The 21,365-nt window shown below is 37.4% G+C and overlaps 1 protein-coding gene across 2 annotated transcripts in view; it reads right to left on the minus strand.

The window, feature by feature from the left end:
• Positions 1-21,365, minus strand: part of Parp4 (poly(ADP-ribose) polymerase family member 4) — a 93,731-nt gene that overhangs the window by 15,852 nt on the left and 56,514 nt on the right. For both annotated transcript variants that reach the window (XM_076872145.2, XM_076872144.2), the window contains exons 26-32: positions 18,643-18,813; positions 18,278-18,358; positions 11,152-11,232; positions 9,996-10,091; positions 9,284-9,406; positions 4,945-5,973; positions 1,911-2,010 (exon numbers count right to left, since the gene is read on the minus strand). In XM_076872145.2, coding sequence (XP_076728260.2) covers positions 1,911-2,010; positions 4,945-5,973; positions 9,284-9,406; positions 9,996-10,091; positions 11,152-11,232; positions 18,278-18,358; positions 18,643-18,813 — 1,681 coding nt within the window. The remainder of the gene's footprint in view (positions 1-1,910; positions 2,011-4,944; positions 5,974-9,283; positions 9,407-9,995; positions 10,092-11,151; positions 11,233-18,277; positions 18,359-18,642; positions 18,814-21,365) is intronic.

A 21,365-nucleotide genomic window follows, 5' to 3' on the forward strand; every position in this document is an offset into this window, starting at 1 on the left:
GTATGGTTGCACATGCCTGAAATCCCAGTGATTTAGGAGGCTGAGACAGGAGGACCACAAGTTTGAGGACAGACTGGCAATTCAATGAGACCCTCTCTAAAAAAAAAAAAAAAAAAGAAAGAAAGAAAGAAACCACTGGGGATGTAGCTCAGTGGTAGAACCCCAGTATTGGGGGGGGAAAAATAAAGCTTTTCGCTGTACACAAAGCTAAAAAGTATATTTCCCAGAAACTTTGTACATGGGTGGGGCTATATGAGTACATCTTGCCACATTTTCTCTCTCTTCCTCCTGTTGACTAGTGGATGATACCAGGGTAATCTTTTTTCTTTTTCCCTTTTACTAAGTTACTTTTGTTTTTTAAGCTGGGAGTATCTATAGCTAAGTGATAGAGCGTGTGCCTAGTATGTTAAAGGCACTGAGTTCAATCCCTAGCACTCTCTATAAAAAGTAATATCTTATTTAAATTTTTATTCACTTATTCATTCATTCAGTGCTAGGGATTGAACCCAAGGCCTTGAGCATAGTAAGCACACACTCGACCACTGAGCTATACTCCCAGCCCTACTAGCTTAAGTTTATTTTATTTTTTTGTTTTGGAAGATCACTTTATTCTAAGTAATTCACAAAGAATATCATCAAGATTACTGATTTAAGGAGGCCACACAAACATTTGTCCAGAACCAAATTATGTACCAACTCAGTGAACTTCTAAACAGTTAGAATACTATCTTCCAGACTCTTGTTGTGTTCAGTGGTTGAGCCCTTGCATGTGTGAGGTACTGGGTTCAATTCTCAGCACCACATATAAGTAAGTAAATAAATAAATAAATGTCCTTTGACAACTAAAATAATAAAAAATAATAGTATCTTCCATTGCCATTCAGAAATAATGAAGCTATGTGTGGTTTTACATTTCAGATTTTCACCATCAATTACATTTTTATGCTAAAGTAACTTGTTCATTAGAGCCAGTTTTCTATTTATTCAATTTGAACTTCTTGATTAGACTAATCCATTTGCCATTCTACACTATTTCAGAACCAGTTTCATTACTCTGGTTGTGGGCACACTCCAAAAATTGTTTTATCTCATAAAAGCAAGGGCCACCAAGCTGCTGCTGCTATGCTGGCTGGGTTCCCTGAGGCTCCTGGTAAGTGATATCAGGCTTTGAGGGCTCAGAATTACTTCCTCCACTGAATCCCCCAGTGATGAGTGTGTGCCAGACTGCAGAGCCCGGCCACACTAGCTGCGTGGTTGCCATCTGGGCCATAAGATCTGGCAACAAGGGTGTAGCAGCAAGTGAGCCAATTGCAGATGGTAGGACTATCGCTGGTGGCTGAGGGCACTGGGCACAGCTTTGATTTGAGGGTCCCTTCTGGGCACAGGGTGGAGAGCACATGGGAGATGTGCTTCCAGCTTTCATTAGGCATCCTAAGGACATTGCAATTCTTTATCTAGAAATGCAAAACCGTCAAGAGCCTGGTGATTTCTCACTAGCTTAATTTAAAGCCACATGCTGAATATGGAATACTTACAATAAAGAAGGTGCCAGGATCTCTAAATGACTATGTGGAGTGGAACTTCCTTCCCTGCTGACCAATATTTGTCTGAGGTTGGGCAAGAAAGTGATCTTGGATTGTATTCAACTGAGATTTTAGGGTTATTTTTCCTCAGTAGTTAGTGCTACATATGCTAATAAATTGGCACAAGTAATTCCCTAATTAGAACTAAAGATAATGACTAGAAGCCATCTTCTGTTTCCTTTGATGGCTGACAATGCATATATAACTTTCATAATTATTATATGAATGTACTAGTTTACAAAATAAGTTATTATAATTAGGAGCATTCTCTGAATGAATGGAAAAATGAATGAAAATGGTGACTTAATAAATTGAAAAACAACTTACCTAGAGACCGAATGCCTTTTTGTTCAAGAAAGTCATGTAAAGCATTTGTATTAAGGTTTAATATAAGTCCTAGTTCTGATGTAAGTTTCCAGAATCCATCCTATGAAATTTAAGAAAACAAATTTAAGTCATATTATTGGAATTTCATCACATAAGAAGTTATTTGAGGGCTGGGGTTTCCATTTATTTTTATTCAGTTAATTAAGACATTTTTGAAATTTTTATTACTGTAAAATCAAAAGTTTACTGTAAAAGTTTACTATAAAAATTTTTCATAGACTAGTGACAATATTGTCTCGAATCTTATAAGTATTATGGAGAATAAGTATCTGGTGACATTTATAAAAAGGCTAGAATGAGGCTCATGTATATAGACTTTTAAAAATGGTGTTATACATTTTTTTCTTCTAGAAACACTTTTTTTTTTTTTTTTTTTTTTTTTTGGTGATACTGGGAATGGAACTCAGGATACTTTACCATGGAGCTATGGCTCTTTTTATTTTTTTATGTTGATACAGGGTCTGGTTAAGTTGCCCACGCTGGCCTTGAACTTGTGATCCTCCTGTCTTGGCTTCCCAAATAGCTGGGATTACAGCAGTGCTCCACTATGCCAGGCTCTAGTAATGCTTTGAATCAATGTCTTTCAATTTTTAAACAGCATAATTCCTAGCTGGGCACAGTGGTGCATGCCTGTAATCCCAGGGGTTCAGGAGGCTAAGGCAGGAGGAACAAGAGTTCAAACTCAGCCTCAGGAATTTAGCAAAGCCCTAAGCAACTCAGTGAGACCCTGTCTCTAACAAAATATAAAAAAGGGCTGGGGATGTGGCTCGGTGGTTAAAGGCCCCTGGGCTCAATTCCTGGTACAAATAAAGTAAAATAAAATAAAAACCACCACCACAACAAAAGACCCCACTTCACTGGGCATGGTGATGCACACTTGTAATCCTAGAGACTTGGGAGGCTGAGTCAAGAGGATTGCTAAGTTTGAGGCCAGCCTCAGCAACTTAGTGATACCCTAAACAACTTAGCAAGACCCTGTCTCAAAAAAAAAAACTGGGGCTTGGGTTGTGGTTCAGTGGTAGAGTACTTGCCTGGAACATGTGAGGCACTGAGTTTGAGCCTCAGCACCACATGAAAATATAAAATAAAAAATAAAAAGGGCTGGGAATGTAGCTCACTGATAAAACATCTTTGGGTTTATTTCTCAATAACCCAAACAAAACAAACAACAACAACAACAAACACTTTGTTGAGGTGTGATCAAAATACAGAAAAACTACAAATATTTATGTATGCAACTTGATGTGTTTGGAGATAAGCATATACCAGTGAAACCATCAAATCATAATGACTATCGATGCTATATACTTATTTATCAACTTTCAAAAGTTTCCTTCTATACCCTTTTCTTTTGTTATATCTCTATTTGTGGAATAGAGATATTCCTATCAATTTTTTTTTCAATGCTTAGGGATGAGACTTGGGGCCTCATAAGCCTAGGCAAGCCACTCCCAGTCCTTTCTTAGCAAATTTTTAAATATAAAAATATAGACCTGGAGTTTTCTTGTATTTTCTTTCTTTTTTTTAAAATATATTTTTAGTTGTAGTTGAACACAATGCCTTTTTTTTTTTTACTTTTATTTTTAATTTTATTTATTTTTATGTGGTGCTGAGGATTGAACCCAGGGCCTCACACGTGCTAGGCAAGTGCTCTACCACTGAGCCACAACCCCAACCCCTCTTTTTCTTTTTTAATGGTACTAGGGATTTAACTGAGGGGTGTTCTATCATTGAGCAACATCTTAAATCCCCCCCCCCTTTTTTTTTAAAGATAGGGTCTCCCTAAATTGCTAAGGCTGGCCTTGAATTTGTGATCCTTCTGCCTCGGTGTCCTGTGTTTCTAGGATTTACAAACATGTGCCACCACATCCAACAAGTATAGAAATAACAGTATCAGGTAGGGATGTGGCAAAGCGTCTACCTCACATTCACTAAGACCTGGTCTTGATCCCCAGTTCCAAAAAAGATTAAAAAAAAAAAAAAAAAAAAAAAAAAGAACCCCATGCTCTGCACAATTATTGGCTATACTGCTCCCCATAGGCCTCTGTGTGTTATATCTCAACAAGGGAAGTTGGGAGGCTATTATTGTCCTGTTTAAACTTCAAAAGCACACTCTGAGGTAGATGCCATTACTATCCCCATAATGTGAATGAGGAAAGCAAAACTCAGGTTATCTGCCTTGCCCCAAATCACAAAGTGGTAGGGCTGAGACTAGCACTATAGTTGTATACTAAACTAAGTCGTTTCCACTTTACTAAACTAATTTACACTGAAACAAATAAATGTGAATGTAAGACTGGTCTTAGTGTAGTAGCTAAAATAGCATGTTCTTTAGGTTAGCAAATATGATGATGAGTTTTACAACAATAATACATTTTGAATAATATCTATATTCCCAATACCTTATGTGAAAATGTTTAGTCTATTCATGGCACCTTTGTTTTACTTCATGACAAGAAATTTCTATGAATTGCAACTTATCAATGCTAGAATCAAGGAAATTAAGGTCTTACCCCATGATCTTTTCAGGGATGCTAATTTTTAGTTGAGAAATATTAACATTGACTAGCATGAGATATGGTCTAATAGTTAATAATAAATACTATTCATCACCAAGGACACTTTCATTAAGCTGACTGGGTTTTTTTAAGCAGGATTTTCTTTCATGCTGACACAAGCCCTTCACTTCACAATAGACTGGTAATAAATAGTTCTAACACCAACAGACTTGAGTAGCATTGTACTAAACTACAGAACTAGCTGGATGTCTTAGGACATGTCCATATCCCAGTGACTCTGGAGACTGAAGCAGAAGGATCTCAAGTTCATGGCCAACCTCAGCAATTTGGCAAGGCCCTAAGCAACTTAGTGAGACCCTATCTCAAAAAATGGCTGGGGATGTAGCTCAGTGGTAAAGTGCCCTTGGGTTCTATCCCCAGTACTAGTATACACAAACGAACAAATAAGACAATACCTCAGTCTGTAGACTGAATAGTTCAGCCCACGGCACAAAATTCTGCCAGCTTTGTTTGCCGTCTACATCATCCTCATCTTCCTGTGAATGAAAGCTTGAGCAAAAATCACTTGTTACATCAGATTTCTCCTCCTTTTTCAAAAATCTACACTGTAGAGGTACTGGTATTTCATCATCTAATGTTTCAAAAAATTTTTCACAACTTGAGGGAGTCAAAAAATGTGCTTCCAAATAATCTGATGATGCAAGACCCAAAGACTGTGTCACTTCTTGCAAACCTGAACTTGCCAAAATTTGAAAATCTTCAAAAACTTCTAATTCAGATGCATTTGATGGTGAAGAAGCCAGCACAGGTGTATCCGTTGTCAGCCTGTAATTGATGTTCTGAGGTACTAGGGAATTTTGAAACTGATGAAAAGAGGGAGGACAGGGAGGATGAATACCAAAACCTTCAGTGAGATGAAAAGAAGAAAGAAGTGTAGGAGGAGAGGACGTCTGCTGCAGAGAAGAATCCAGTCTAGGGGAGATGTCAGATAAAAAGCTCATATTATCTTCATGAGGTTTATCTAGACAAAACTTCTGTGAGCTAAGGAATCTCCTAGACCCACTCAAAGGTGGGTCCTGAAGAGGAAATCTGGGAAGAGACCCCGACTCAAAGGAAATTTTGGTTCCTTGGCCAAGCTGTAGGCCAAGCTGTTTGGGAAATGCAAGAGAACCAAAAAGACAACTTCTCTGAGGAGGTATGCTGGGAGTAGAGAGGGAAGCAGAACAGGTTCTGTCAGCAGCCTGGAAAGGGAGTGAACCAGAAGCAAACGTGGAAATAGACAGGCTTTGTGGTATAGCTTTCATTGATGATATTTCAAATCCTGCTCGTTTAAGTGAATTCATCTGACTAAAATTCAATGGTTTTCCCAGACTTTCCACTTCAAAATCTTCAGAAACTTCCAATTTAGGCATCTTAATTTTTTTTTTTTTAGCCAAACGTTTATGTGATGGTTCTTCATTCCATTCAGAGGATGCTGAAAAAGGCTGACCAGATGGAAGAATTATTCATGTAAAAGAAAAACAGAATAAAATGAACAAACAAGAAAACATTCTTTCCAGTAGTCAATCAATTGTTGTCTCAAAGCATGATTCCAGAATCAGGATCACTAACATATTCGATATATTCAAAATCATTTATGCAAAACACTGTAATTTTTTTAGGGGGGGGGTGGGTACCAGGGATTGAACTCGTGGGCACTCAACCACTGAGCAACACCCTGGCCCTATTTTGTGTTTTATTTAGAGATAGGGTCTCACTGAGTTGCTTAGCACCTCACTGTTGCTGAGGCTAGCTTTGAACTCACAATCCTCCTGCCTCAGCCTTTAGAGCCACTGGGATTACAGGCTTGCACCACGACACCCGGCTTTTTTTTTTTTTTTTTTTAAGAGAGAGTGGGGGAGAGAGAGAGAGAGAGAGAGAGAGAGAGAGAGAGAGAGAGAGAATGAGAATTAGTTCTTTTTTAAGTTTATTTTTCAGTTCTCAGCGGACACAATAACGTCTTTGTATGCGGTGCTGAGGATCGAACCCGGGCCGCACACATGTCAGGCGAGCCCGCTACCACTTGAGCCACATCCCCAGCCCGACACCCGGCTTTAAACACTGCAATTTATAAATTTGGAATCTGAGACCTGGAGAGAATATCAGCAATCAATACACAGAAAGATCTTTCTCTCTTTGTTCTTAGAATCACAAATTTTAAATACTCTTCATTTTACAGATGAGAAACTAAGAACCAGAGAAGTGACTTGCTCAAGATTTTACAATAAGTAGTAATTGCGGTCTGTAAATTAGCCTTAAAATAAGCTAAAATTTGAAATAAGTTACTCTAGTCTTCTTTTTTTGGTGCTAGGGATTGGACTTGGGTGTTTTACCTCAAAAGCTACATCACAAGTCCTTTTTATTTATTTTTAATTTTTATTTTTTCTGGTTTAACCAGTTCTAGTTTGTTGTATCCTTTTTATTTTTTAATTTTGAGAGAGGGTTTCATTAAGTTCTTGAGGGTCTCTCCACATTGATGAGGATGGTCTCAAACTCGTGACCTTCCTGCCTCAGCCTCCCAAGTATCTGGGATTACAGACATGTGCTACCATGCCTGGCTTCTCAAAGACCCCTTTTAATAATTATAGCTAACATGTATTAAATACCTGGTATGAGCCAGAAATGTTATGGACCTGCCTATAATCCCACTAACTCAGGAGGCTGAGACATGAGGATCACAAATGCAAGACTAGCCTCAGCAATTTAGTGATGTCCTAAGCAAGAAAAGGGGTGGGGGGGGAAGCCGGGGAATGTAGCTCAGTGGTAAAGTGTTCCTGGGTTTTCAATTGCCATGACTTAAAAAAAAAAAGAAGAAGAAGAAGGAAAAAAAGAAAAAGGAAATGCATTATGGTGTCATTTTTCTGCATTCCACAACAGTCCTGAGATAAGTTTTATTAGTTTGAAAAGCTCTTATGTGAAATGTGTCATATTTCAGATATTTTTCTCTCATTTTAGAATATTTGCATATATTATTTATATATATATATATGTTTTATTAGTTTGAAAAGCTCTTATGTGAAATGTGTCATATTTCAGATATTTTTCTCTCATTTTAGAATATTTGCATATATTGTTTATATATATATATACACACACATACATACATATTTGGGAATCAAATCTGAACACAAAATTCATTTATGTTTATGTTCACCTTATACATGGCCTGAAGGTAATTTTATACAATATTTTCAGTGCACCTGTGTTTTTACTGTGACTTGGCACATGAGGTTAGGTGTGACATTATCAACTTGTGGAGCCATGTTGGTACTAAAATTTTTTTGGATTTTTGAAGCATTTCATTTTTCCAGATTGGGAATGTTTAACCTGTATAATGCCCATTTCCTAAAATTAGGGCATTTAAGAGAAGTTTAGGTCACACAAGCATTCTGGCCAATAGTGTCTATGGTATTAACCCACTAGATTTTACTTTCAATTACCTAGGGTTTTTGTGGGGGAGGAGGGGTGGTACTGGGGATTGGACCCAATGGCACTCTTCCACTTGAGCTACATTCCTAAACTTTTTTATTTTTTAATTTTGAGACAGGGTATCACCAAATTGCCATGGCTGGCCTGGAACTTTTGACTCTCCTGCCTCAGCATCCCCAGTTATTTAGATATATTACAGCTCCCCAGTTATTTATATATACTAAAGGTATATACCACTATGCCCTGCTTTAATTATCTACCTTTTTGATCTTTTCCAACTTGAAATGAAATCACATGGCAGTTTTAATTTACATTTCTCTTTGCAACAAATGAAGTTAAGTACCTTTTCATGTTTAAGAATCCTATTATAACATGTTTGATGATGATAATAATAATAAATGACTATGTTATTAATTATGTTTTTACTTCACAATTACTTTAGACTGTACTGCTACTTATTTAAAACAAACAAACAAACTGCTGAGTTGGGCTTGGTGGCTCATGCCTGTAATTCCAGGAGGCTGAGGCAGGAGGATTGCAAGTTTGAGGCAAGCCTGTGTAATTTAGCAAGGCCCTAAGCAACTTAGTGGGACCCTGTCCCAAAAAAAGGGCTGGGGACTTAGCTCAGTGGTAAAGCTCCCTGGATTCAATCCCTAGTATACATACAAAAAAAAAAAAAAGAATTAATTTGAAATTTTTTTTAAAAAAAGACTATCACAGGCCATGGGGGCATATGTCTATAATCTCAGTGACTGGGCAGTCAGGCAAGAGGATCACAAATTCTAGGCCAGACTAGCAATTTAGTGAGACCCTGACTCAAAATAAAAAGTTAAAAATGGGGATCAGTTCAGTGGGAAAGCACGTCTGGGTTCAATATCTAATACCCAAAATTAAAAATAATACAAAAGTAAAAAACAGACTACTGTAGCTGTGTGCACTGGTGCATACCTATAATCCCAGCAACTCTGGAGGCTGAGGCAAGAGGATCACAAGTTTGAGGTCAGCCTGGAAACTTACCAAGGCCCTGTCTCAAAATAAAAAATAAACAAAAAGCACTAGGGACGAAGCTCAGTGGTAGATCATCCTTGGGTTCAATCCCCAGGACCAAAAAAAAAAAAAAAAGACTTGTGAAATAGTATACTGTGTTTGACCAGCAGCAGCCTTATACATCTGTTTACATCTCTGGGCTGCATCTAAAGGCTGCATTCAGTGACTGGGACCTAGACTTAAAGAGTTCATACAACCATGAAATCACCTAATAACACACTGCCTTAGATATCTCCATTCTTATGCAATAAATGATTGTATTTGGTAATTATCATTTACCTGTGGCATGTTAGCCTCTGGTTGTTCCTCCTGCCAACTCACATACGGCAAAAAGTCTACATCTTCTTTGGCAATAAGTTCAGGAATATTTGGAATATTAGGAAAAGGTGAGTCGTTACCATCCTATATTGAATCACAATTGGGTTAAATTTAAAAGGATATTATCAAATTAAATGATTATCACACATTGTAAAGACCTGCAGACATTGGGTTTGGAACATATGGGTGTATGAAGCAAGAAAAAGAGACAGCTGACAGGCTCATGCGAGAAGACTTCCTCTTTATAGAGCATTCACTGGGTGCTGTGCTTTACATATTTTCCTCTTATGAAGGAGAAAGGGCCTCCCATGGGTAAGGGAAACCTAGGTCTTTTCTATTTTTTTAGAGTCTTACTTAGATTAATAAAAGATAACAAGTGCCAAAATAGTAGTATATTTTTAAAGTATACAAGTAGCTAATTAATAACTATAACATTAAAAAATGCTGAGATATTCTGTTTATTTAGAGATATGCTGTTTATGAGAGGTCATCATAAGTCCTAGACTGAAGCATCTCCTACTGGAGGCATTGGCTCTGAGGCCCACTGGCCTCTTCTCAACCTACTCTTTATAAGTTGTAGCACTAGCATCGTCACCAAGAATCAGAACAAGAAAGTCTTTATTAATGTGTACAAATAAAAACAGTTTAGCCTTCAATTAACAATAATACATACCCTTTTCTCAATTGCCACAAAGCTTGTATATTGTGTTATAAGAGAGTTTTCTTTACTGAGTTTAATAATCAGAGACTTCAAGATTTGTTTCTTCATCTAGAATAGAATAAAACAAATAAAACCACACCCTGTTTTATTTCTGTTTAGCTATATACAATCAATTAAAAGAGTATTAAATAATCTGAAAAGGTGTTTTCCTAAGACAACTAAATCATTTTATAATTAGTATTCAAAGTAAATATCAAGTCAGGGTCCTGTCTGAATATGTTAGGTAGGTAACTCAACATTTCCTGTGAAATGGGATCAAGTGACTTAGCAAAATTACAGTAAAACCAATTCACATTTATATAGCTCTCCATAATTTACAAAAAGCTCTCATACATAGAGAGCTTCCTCATTGTCTCATAAGCAGTCTGTAGCTCCTATTGCAAAGCTGAGGAATTGCAGAGGCAGAGTGACTTATTCAGAATTGTTCAAGGCAGGGCTGGTTGGTTGCGCTCAGAGATCAAAGTCAAGTAGGATGCAAAGCAGTCAAAAACAATGGCAACAGAAGACAATTTGCCACCTACTGTGACTGTCAGCAAGACTATCCAGGTCCTGAATGATACACTGGCATCTTCTTTTGGGATGTGTTCAATATTAATGCCCATATAAGATGATAGTCTCTGAGGGACCAGCACTCTGTCATGGTGGCTCCCTGGGAGGAACCCTCGGCCAGGGCCCTCATCTATACAGCAAGGAGAGGGCCAGGTGGGCTTTTGCTCTGCCTTGCATCTTTAGGTAACTTACCCACCATCCTGCCCCTGGGCTTCTTCATTAAAATGGAAATAGTAACGCAACAAATGAGATCCAAAATGACATCTATTAAGGGCACTTAGTGTTCTCTAAGCCCTTCTCCAAAATCTTTCTCACAGGCAGAAGATCACAGAATTCTCAGGAAATGACTTACATTAGTTCTTTCATTAATTCATTCAACAAACATTCATGGAGCAACCTATATCCGTCCTAGGCATAGATGTTTCAGGTACTGTGATGAATGTTCCTGACACCATATTCTTCTCTATCCAGCTATCCTCACTTTATATTTCCATGGATAAATCAATTTAAGAATGATCTAAAACAATGCATAAAGTTTTTTACTAGGAAAAGAACAAACCTCATGGCTGGTTTCATTCTCGTGGAGAATGCCATCTTCATAATCTCTGATCACAGCTCTTGCTGCCAGCTTGTGAATCATCTGTGTTTACACCGCCATGGGGGGAAAAAGATACAAATGATTTGTAATTAAATACTTACATAGACCACCATATAAACAACTTCAGAATAATAATTTACATTCAGCAAATTCACTCCTTTTAACTATACAATCTTATGAGTTTTATCAAATGAATACAGCTAGGTGACCAGCACCAAAATGAAGATACAGAATATTCCCTTCCCTCTAGGAAGTTTCCTTGGGCCCCTTTGCAGTCACCCCCAGCTCTGCCAACCACCCATCTTGTTAGAGTCTGTAAACAAGTCAGGATGGCGCCTGGCATTTTGCCAGAGGGAGTGGTTTGTGAAGTAACGCCAGCGAGCCATTAAGTGTGGAGATTCCTTATTGGTTGACTGCTGTATCTAGTTTATGTTAATTAAGATAAGCTGTGTGGAATGTATATATACCCCTCTGTCCTACAATAAACGGCTCCTACTCCTGCTGTATCAATCTACACAAGTTGTTCGTGATCCCCAGGTTATTTTGCTGTAGCCAGACTGAGGCACCATCTGATTTCTGTCCCTAGTGTTTGCTTTTCCTGTACAAGGTCATTTTGCTAATGTAACTTATTTCAAATTTTTATTTGTTTGTTTGTTTGTTTATTTATTTATTGTATTAGGGATGGAATGCAGGGAACCTTACCACTGAGCTAGATCCCAATTTCTTTTTATTGTGAGACACAGTCTTATTAAATTGCCCAGGCTGGCTTTGAATTTACAATCCCTCCTGCTTCAGAATCCCAAATTGCCAGGATTATAGGTGTGACCATCATGCCAATCTATTTCAAAACTTTAAAACTACTCTTCTTCTACAGGAAGAGCCAGCCAGGTGCCGGGATGTCTACCTGCAAACGGTCTCCACCAGACTGGAGGCTCTGGGATGTTACCAGTGAAGTGGAACTGATCTTAAACAGCAACGTCTGCTATCCATAATTCCAACTCTTATAACTTTATTGATAAGGCCACCATTCACAGAGGAAGAACAACTTTAAATATTGTGATTTTAGGGAACAAGACTTATTCCCAAGTAAGATTCTTTTACCTAATTTCACTCTTAGATCCATTTTTTAAAAGCAATATAGAGATTTCCCTAAGTTCTATCAAATAAAATTTATGAGTCTATTCTTTTGTGCTAAGCTCTTATGTTAGGCCCTAAAAGACCAGATAAAAAATCAAAACACAATCATTCTATGGGGTAAAAATGGGAGTTCATATCCTACTTGAATCAAAGTGTGAAATATGATATATCAAGAACTATGTAATGTTTTGAACAACCAACAATAAAAATTAATAAAAAAAACACAATCATTCATGCTAAAGGTCTATGTCAGCAAACTGAAATTAAGTCATCATCTGACCTTTCAAGATATGACACCATGAAAAATCAAAGATGGCCAGTTCTACAAATAGGACAGTTTCAATTGGCATGATAACAAAGTTCCCTGTTTTAATCCTTCCAAACATGGTGACTTGAAGTAATCTGATGTTAACCAATCAGTTATTTTTCTACTGTCATGGAATAAAATAAAAATGGAGTAGCATTGGTTCAGGGCACTTAAAAGATAATTGAAAGCCACTGTTAAATCAGTCTCAGATCCATCCATAGCTGAATCTGGACTACAGTTTTCTGAAACATTGTTGCTCCCCAACAGTGTACTGAGGATTGGACTCAGAGGTTCCCACCACTGAGCCACATCCCTGGCCCTTTTTATTGTTTTGAAATGGGGTCTCACTAAATTGCTGAGGCTGGCTTCTAATTTATGATCCTCCTGCTTTAGCCTCCCAAGTAGCTGGAATTACAAGTGTGTATCACCATTGCTCATTGACTTTGCTAACATGTGCAATGGACCTCTTACTCCTGTCAATCTAAAATAAAGTCAGTCTAGTCTAGAACAAAGACTAAACACAGATTCAAAGAGATTTTACAAAATGATGGCTGTCTTAATGGCTTAAACTGCAAGAAGGTTGGTAATCACTTGTTAGGAATTATAATGGTGACTGGCAAAAATTAAGCTGTTTTGTAATAAAGGGACAAAGTGTGGTCTTAATCTCTGGGTAGTTTGGGGGAAGTGGTCCATTGTACAGAAGGTCTACAGAAGTTAGCAATTTTTCAAAGGTCAACTTGTACCCAGGGTGGGAACATATACAGCCCAGTTTAAACATTTAGTTGTAGACATTGATGCTCCCAACATTTGTATAATGTATCTCATTATACAAATACTCCCATGAATAACAAACAACATAAATAGCATATATAGTTTAAAATTTTCAAGGTGGAACTATAGTGGACTCAGTTCTAATACACATAATGCAAAATTTTCAGTGATAATTTATAATATTGTAGCATAATAAGAAATACATATCTTGGTCATGTCCCTGGTTCTGGGTGAGGTAGGACAGAAGAAATAAGGATAGGCAGAAAGAAGACAAACATGAAAGAAGGTCCATAGCTTTAAATCTAAAAACTCCATAGATATCCTCACTTTCTACCCCAAGGCCTCAATTCTTTTTTTCTTTTTTTTTTTTTTTTTGGTACTGGGGATTGAACCCAAGGGCTCTTAATGACTGAGCCACATCCTCAGCCCCAGGTCTCAATTCTTAAAAGGTCCAATAAATGGAGGCTTGCTTGTACCTCAGTGGCAGAGCATTTGCCTAGCACCTGTGAGGCACTGGGTTCAATCCTCAGCACCACATAAAAATAAATAAATAAATAAAGGTATTATGTCCATCTACAACTAAAAAAATACTTAAAAGGTCTAATAAATCTTTGAGTATTTTAAGTCAGTTAGTTAGTGCCTATATACCTTGTGCTTATAAAATACATTTTTTAGACTAATTCAGAGAAGCATTTTAATTCTTTTTTGGTTTATTCTCTTTTGAAACCTTTTAATTCTTGACATTGTTAGAAACTTGTGATAGTTATACAGTCCAAGGGCTATTAAGTAGATAAATTAACCTAAAGATTTTGAGAAGAACCAGATCACTGTGATCTGCTCTGTGTTCCACCCTTGTATGCATCTCATGTCCAGCATTTATTAAAGTGTCCTTTAAAAAAAAAGAAAGCTGAGACCTCAAAATCGTGTTTTACTCTGAGGCACCCATACTTTGTCCTCCTTTGAATGCATATCCTACTCTATTGCTTCCTTGCTTGAATAAATCTCTTAATTTTCCTAAATAAATATCTGCTTGTTCCTCCTGAGGTGTCCTGAAATTCCCTTCTGAAGTGTAAGTCAAGAACTTGTCAGGGCCACATTATGGTTCCCCTCTTCTGAGGATCTCATTGGACCCCATGGATGCAATATATGTTTTCAAACCCTTGTAATAAAATCCTTATAAGAGCATAGGAGCATTCATTGTTACATTTGGGTTTCTTGTTGGCTCCTTACATAGCTCCAGAGCGATAAAGGTAAAAGGAGCTTCATTTGTTGATATTGTCGCTCATTTGTTTTTAGTACTGGGGATTGAACACAGGAGCGGTCTACCTCTCAACTACCTCCCCAGTCCTTTTCTAATTTTATTTTTTTTAATATTTTCTTTTAGTTTTTGACAGACCTTTATTTTATTTATTTTCTTTAGAGAGAGAGAGAGGTGAGAGACAGAGAGAGAGAATTTTTTAAAAATATTTATTTTACTTTATTTTTTTTTAGTTTTTGGCGGACACAACATCTTTGTTTGTATGTGGTGCTGAGGATCCAACCTGGACCGCACGCATTCCAGGCGAGCGCGCTACCGCTTGAGCCATGTCCCAGCCCAGGAGTCATTTTTTTAAAAATATTTCTTTTAGTTGTAAATGGACACATTACCTTAATTTTATTTTTATATGGTGTTGAGGATCGAACTCAGTGCCTTCCACGTGCGAGGCGAGTGCTGTACCACTGAGCTACAACCCCAGCCCTTTAGGAGTCTTTTTTAGGAAATAAATTCCTAAACCTACATGATGGAGAGTTGGGCCTACATTTTCTTCTAGGAGGTGCAGGGTCTCTGGCTTTTTTGTTATTTATAACAACTGATTTTTAGTTAACTAGGTGATTTTGGGGAAATTCCTAAGAATGGGGCCTGGTTACCCAAACTGTAATTAGAGGGTTGGAACTTTAAATCCCACTTTATAACCTCTAGGTAGGAGAGTTAATTATCTGAGGAATGATTTAATCAATCATGCCATTGTAATAAAGCCTGCATTAAAAACTCCAACTGAAGGGGTTCAGAAAACTTCCAACCAGGTTCACATTCACATGTAGGAAGGGTACACCCTCAACTTCATGGAATCAGAAGCTCCTGTGCTTGGGATTTTTTTTTTTTTTTTAATATAGCAGGAATTGAACCCAGGGGTGCTTAACCTCTGAACCACATCCCAGCTATTTTTATTTTTTATTTTGAGACAGGGTCTCACCAAGTTGCTTAGGGCCTTGCTAAATTGCTGAGGCTGACTTTGAACTTGTGATTCTCCTGCCTCAGCCTCCAGAGTCACTGGGATTACAGATGTGGGCCAGATCTGGCTCTGTGCTTGGGATTCTTACAGATACTCCTATGTTCCTCTTTCTCTTGCTTCATTTCTATCATTTAAAAAAATTTTTTTAGTTGTCAATGAATCTTTTAGCCCTCATTTTTATCATTTATAAAATCCTTCTTTAATGTTAAATATAATTTATAGGAATATATTGTTTTGGACTGTGCTCTTGCACTGGGCCCCTACAGGCCAGATTAAAAATAAAAATGGGATCACTCATGCTAAAGTTCCATTTCTAATGGAAGCTAAACTGTTAAATAACCTTCCAGGAAACTAGGAGAAATGAGAGATAATAATCGAATTTCCCAAACAGGCCAGTTTCAATCAGCATAATAATGAAGTTCTCTGTCTTAATCTATACACAAATAAACACAAGTGAACTAATTAGTTATTTTCTATTGTTTTGTCTCCCTGTTCCAGACATATAAGAAATTTAACTTTTCATTTGGGTGTTAGGATTGAACTCAGGGTTTTGCATATGTTAAGCATGTATACTCTAAACCCTGAGTTGCATACCTAGCTCCAGGAAAGAAAATTTGAAATTGTTACCCAGTGTACTACCTCTAGTAATATAACAGTGGTTCACTTTAAGCTTTGAATATAGCCCTTGTTGCTCTACCACTGCACTTATTATCATTATTTTTGAGGGGGGTACTGGGGACTGAACTCAGGAGCACTCGACCACTGAGCCACATCCCTAGCTCTATTTTGTATTTTATTTAGAGACAGGTTCTCACCGAGTTGCTTAGCACCTCGTTTTTGCTGAGGTTGGCTTTGAACTTGACATCCTCCTGCCTCAGCCTCCCAAGCTACTGAGATTACACGCAAGTGCCACTGCACCTAGCCACTGCACTTATTTTTTTAAAAAGAGACCTGTTTCTTTCTCCTAGCTCCTCCCTAATCTCTCCCCTTCCCTGATCTCAGGGGAAACCGGATTGCTTTTCTTCCTCATCCTAGGCAGTTATCTGTCCTTGAGCAAACACCCACCATAAGAAGGAAGTAATCTAGACTTTGAGGAAGGCACCAGAAGATCTCAGAAATGACTATCTCCCAAAGTGAATTACAACTTCAACAGAGAAAACATGGAATATAATAGCCTTTGAATCACCTCTTTAAAAGCCCTCTGGTTTCCTAGATAGGCAGAATCATACAGCCTCTGGGACAGAAGACCTCTGTGCTTCTTTGCTAGCAAAGCAATAAACCTTTTTCCTTTTGCTCAAAATCATTTCCTTGTTATTGGATTGGCATTGGGGACAAGGACAAAGACTGATTACCTGCCTGATATTGTTTATCTGTCCCTACCTAATCTTGTTTATATTAGAGGAGAGGAATTTCCTTGTCAGTGGACTAGTCAAAACTGAGGGATCAAAGATGGCTGTCTGAGTGACCACCAGACAACCTTTAACTTCATTATAATCTAATTCCCATAGTGACATTCCACCAATGCCATAACAGGAAACACGAGACCTGAGTTCCAGAAAATCTCTGCCTGTTCCAGGAAAAGATGTGAATATTCTACTCCTTTACTAACCTTCCCCTTTATTTCTTTCCCCCTCTATCTTTGTTCATTTCTGCTTTCTTTAGCCCTTATCTGTCTATAAAATTAAACTTTTCTGCTCAGCGCATTGAAATACTTATTCTATTTCATGAACACTTCTGTGAACTGTTATGGCAAATTACTGAGCCTAGGAAGGACTGTGGGAACCCCTAACTTGAATCCAATTCAGACATTGGGTAACATGAGAACCCACCACTTGTGATTGGCATTTGAACTGGGGCAGTCTTGTGGGACTAAGCCCTTACTCTTTTGGCCTGAGCAGATGGTGTCAGAATTGAATTGAATTTTAAAGACATACAGCTGGTACTAAGGAACTAGTCAGTGTGTGTGTGTGTGTGTGTGTGTGGGAAACACACATCTGGAGACTAGAAGTATTGAGTAGAAAGGAAACCAGGAGCTATTTCTTTCATAACTCCTTTGCTTTTAATATAAAAATGTAAAAAAAAATCTTCAATATATGATGTGGTTTACTCTCAGTCTAGCACTGTTATAATTAACATTTTAAGTAACTTAAAGGGCCAGTAGCACTGAACTTTTATTGAGTCATGAACATGTTTGAGAATCTCCCTATAAAAATTTTCACATAAAATGCCATATTCTATTGCAATTATTCATAGCCATAGGGATATATATACCCATAGGGATATATCCAGACTCCAGAATCCCAAATGAAGAGCCACTGAAGGGAAGTGATCCCATTTATACAGATATCCACCCTCCAAATCGTGTGCTGATGTATCAACCCAAAACTATAACAAAGAAAGTATGTGGAGCTTGTATATGAAAATATAATAACTATAGAGGGTTTTTCTTCTTTCTTTCTTAACTATAGAGGTTTTTTTAAAAAAAGTTTGTTTTGTTTTGTTTGTGGTGCTGGGGATTGAACCCAGGGCCTCACACATGCTAGACATGCTTAAGTCCTGAGCTACACCTCAGCCCCATAGTTCAGGTTGTAAACCTTACCGTCCCAGTTGTTTTCTGAAGCTCTGTAGTTGATACCATTGTACAAAATTCCTTCTTTTGAATTAGTGCATACAGAGTTGCCTGAAAAGGGAAAAACATTAGTTCTTCATTAGCTTTTCTATGTCACAGTATCTTGGTTACTATAATGTGATTAGTGACATCCTCTCCCCTCTCAGTGGAAATGAAAATCCTCCCAACTATGTTCCCAAAAGGGAAAAATCTGCCAGTGAGAGAGAGAGAAAAGAAAAAAAAAAAAAAAAAAAAAAAAAAAAAAAAAATATATATATATATATATATATATATATATATATATAAGCAAAATACATTGTTTTATCCCTGGTATAACAAAATGTGCTTATTCTTACCTGTGTACAATGAGGAATAAATCCATAGACAAGAAGTCTATCATTATGGAACAAGGATGGCACTTGGGCTGGAGCCTGCAGGGCCTTGGGTGCATTTGTACTAAGTTGCTGCCATTTAACAGAGACAGAGTGGCAACTTGGGGAACATATCCTGGTCATTTGGTCTTTTACCTTTAATAAAAGAAGAATTATTTCTCTTTTAATGTTACACCCCCAAAATTATAATGTAACACTTAAAGTTTACTTTTTCTTCCTTGGAGATTTTGTAGTTTTTTGGTTTTTTCTTCCTTTTTCCTGATATAAAGTACTTTTCCAAAGAGACTTTATATAGAATTTTTAATAATAGCATAATTGCATCATTTAAATTTACATCATTAAAATTATTCCATTAGCTAACTACGAATACACAACTTTGGTAAGAGTAGATTCCAGTTATAAAAACTAGTTCTACAAAAGACTTGAAAGGCATTTCTCCAAAAAAGATATGTAATTTGCCAGTAAGCACATGAAAAGATGCTCAACATAATTAAGCATCAAGAAAATACTGGCTAGGCATGGTGGTGCATGCCTGTAATTCCAGTGATCTGGAGGCTGAAGCAGGAGGTTTGTTCAAAGCCAGGCTCAGCAACTTAGTGAGGCCCTAAGCAACTCAGCAAAACTCTGTCTTTAAATAAAAATATAAGAAAGGGCAGGGGTGCTGGGGATGTGGCTCAAGCAGTAGCGCGCTCGACTGGCATGCACAGGGCACTGGGTTCGATCCTCAGCACCACATAAAATAAAATAAAGATGCTGTGTCCACCGAAAACTAAAAAATAAATATTAAAAAAAAATTCTCTCTCTCTCCCTCCCTCCCTCCCTCCCTCTCTTAAAAAAAAAGAAATAAAAAAAGAAAGGGCAGGGGATATGGTTCAGTAATTAAGCGCCCCTGGCACACACACACACACACAAAAAAAAAAAAAAAGAAAGAAAGAAAGAAGAAAGAAAAGAAAAAAGCAAATGCTAATCAAAACCACAATGTGATATAACTTCACATCCATCAGCAGGGCTATTAAAATCCCCAAAAAACAAAATAATGAGTATTTGAGAGTCAGGGATATATAGCTCAGTGTCTATGCCTGGCATAGACAAAGCCCTGGGTTTGGTTCTCAGTATTTCAATGCCTCCCCTCCCCAGATAAGTATTGGAGAATTGAAATCCTGGTAAATTGTTTCTGGGAATGTGAAATGATATATCTGCTGTAGAGGACAGAATGGAAGATCTTAAAAAAATTAAACAGAGTTACCATATGATGAAGTAATTTCATTTCTGAGTATATACTCCAAATTGAATACTGGGACTCAAATGCCAATGCTCACAGTGGAAAAATTCACAACACCACAGAGGAGAAATAACATGTCCATTGATGGAAAAACAAAATGTGGTGAATATGGAATATTATTCAGCCTTAAAAAGGAAAGAAATTCTTCACATGCTATAATATAGATGAATCTTTAAAACATAATGCTAAATGAAATATACCATATACAAATGAACAAATGTCTTACAGTTATATAAGATACAGAAAGTAGAAGAAAGGTTAGTGGGAACAGCAGAGGAGACAATGTGGAATTATTTCTGTTTGAGATGATGAAAAAGTTCTGGAGGTGGATAAATGGTGATGACTGCACAGCATTGTGAATGTACTTAATGCCAGTGAACTATACACTTAAAAATGGCTAAAGGACTGAGGATGTAGGTCAGTGGTAGAGTGCTGGTTGGAAGTTTTCTGAACCCTTTTTCAGTTGGAGTTTTTAATGCAGGCTTTATTGCAATGGCATGATTGATTATTAACTCAGATAATTAACTCTCCTACCTAGAGGTTATAAAGTGGGATTTAAAGTTCCAACCCTCTAATTACAGTTTGGGAAACCAGCCCCCATTCTTAGGAATTTCCCCCAAATCACCTAGTTAACTAAAAATCAGTTGTTATAAATAACAAAAAAGCCAGAGACCCTGCACCTCCTAGAAGAAAATGTAGGCCCAACTCTCCATCATGTAGATTTAGGAATTTATTTCCTAAAAAGACTCCTAAAGAGAGTGCATGTGTGAGACCCTGGGTTCCATCCCCAGCCAGAGGAAGAAAAGGAGGGGAGGGGGGGGATTAAAGTGATAAACTTTATGTAATATTTTGCCACATTAAAAAGTAAGCCAAGGTCAAGCGGTATTGAGCTCTGCTGGCATGCGTGCGGCCCGGGTTCGATCCTCAGCACCACATACAAACAAAGATGTTGTGTCCTCCAAATACTAAAAAATATATATTTAAAAAATTCTCTCTCTCTCTCTCCCTCTCTTTAAAAAAAAAAAAAAAGTAAGCCAAGGGCTGGGGATATAGCTTAGTGGTAGAACACTTGCATACCATGTGTGAGGCCCTGGGTTTGATCCCCAGTGCTGAAAAAAAAAAAAAAAAAAAAAAAAAAAGAACTCCCAGAAAAACGTATCTATTGGAAATTGGTTCAAGGATCTTCTAGGACACCAAAATCTGCAGATGTTCCAGTCCCTTATATAAAATGTTGCAGTATTTGTATAGTACATCACATATTCTCAATATACTTTAAATAATCTTTAGATGACATTTTTTATTTTTCAACAGGGTCTCACTAAGTTGCTAATGAGTAAGAATAGTCAATGGTCAGTAATCAGAAGTGTTGGGCTCCAACTGAGGTCTTGTTCAAATGCAGAGACCA

The sequence above is a fragment of the Callospermophilus lateralis genome, chromosome 12, assembly GCF_048772815.1.
Source record: "Callospermophilus lateralis isolate mCalLat2 chromosome 12, mCalLat2.hap1, whole genome shotgun sequence".
In the NCBI taxonomy this organism is placed as follows: Eukaryota; Metazoa; Chordata; class Mammalia; order Rodentia; family Sciuridae; genus Callospermophilus; species Callospermophilus lateralis.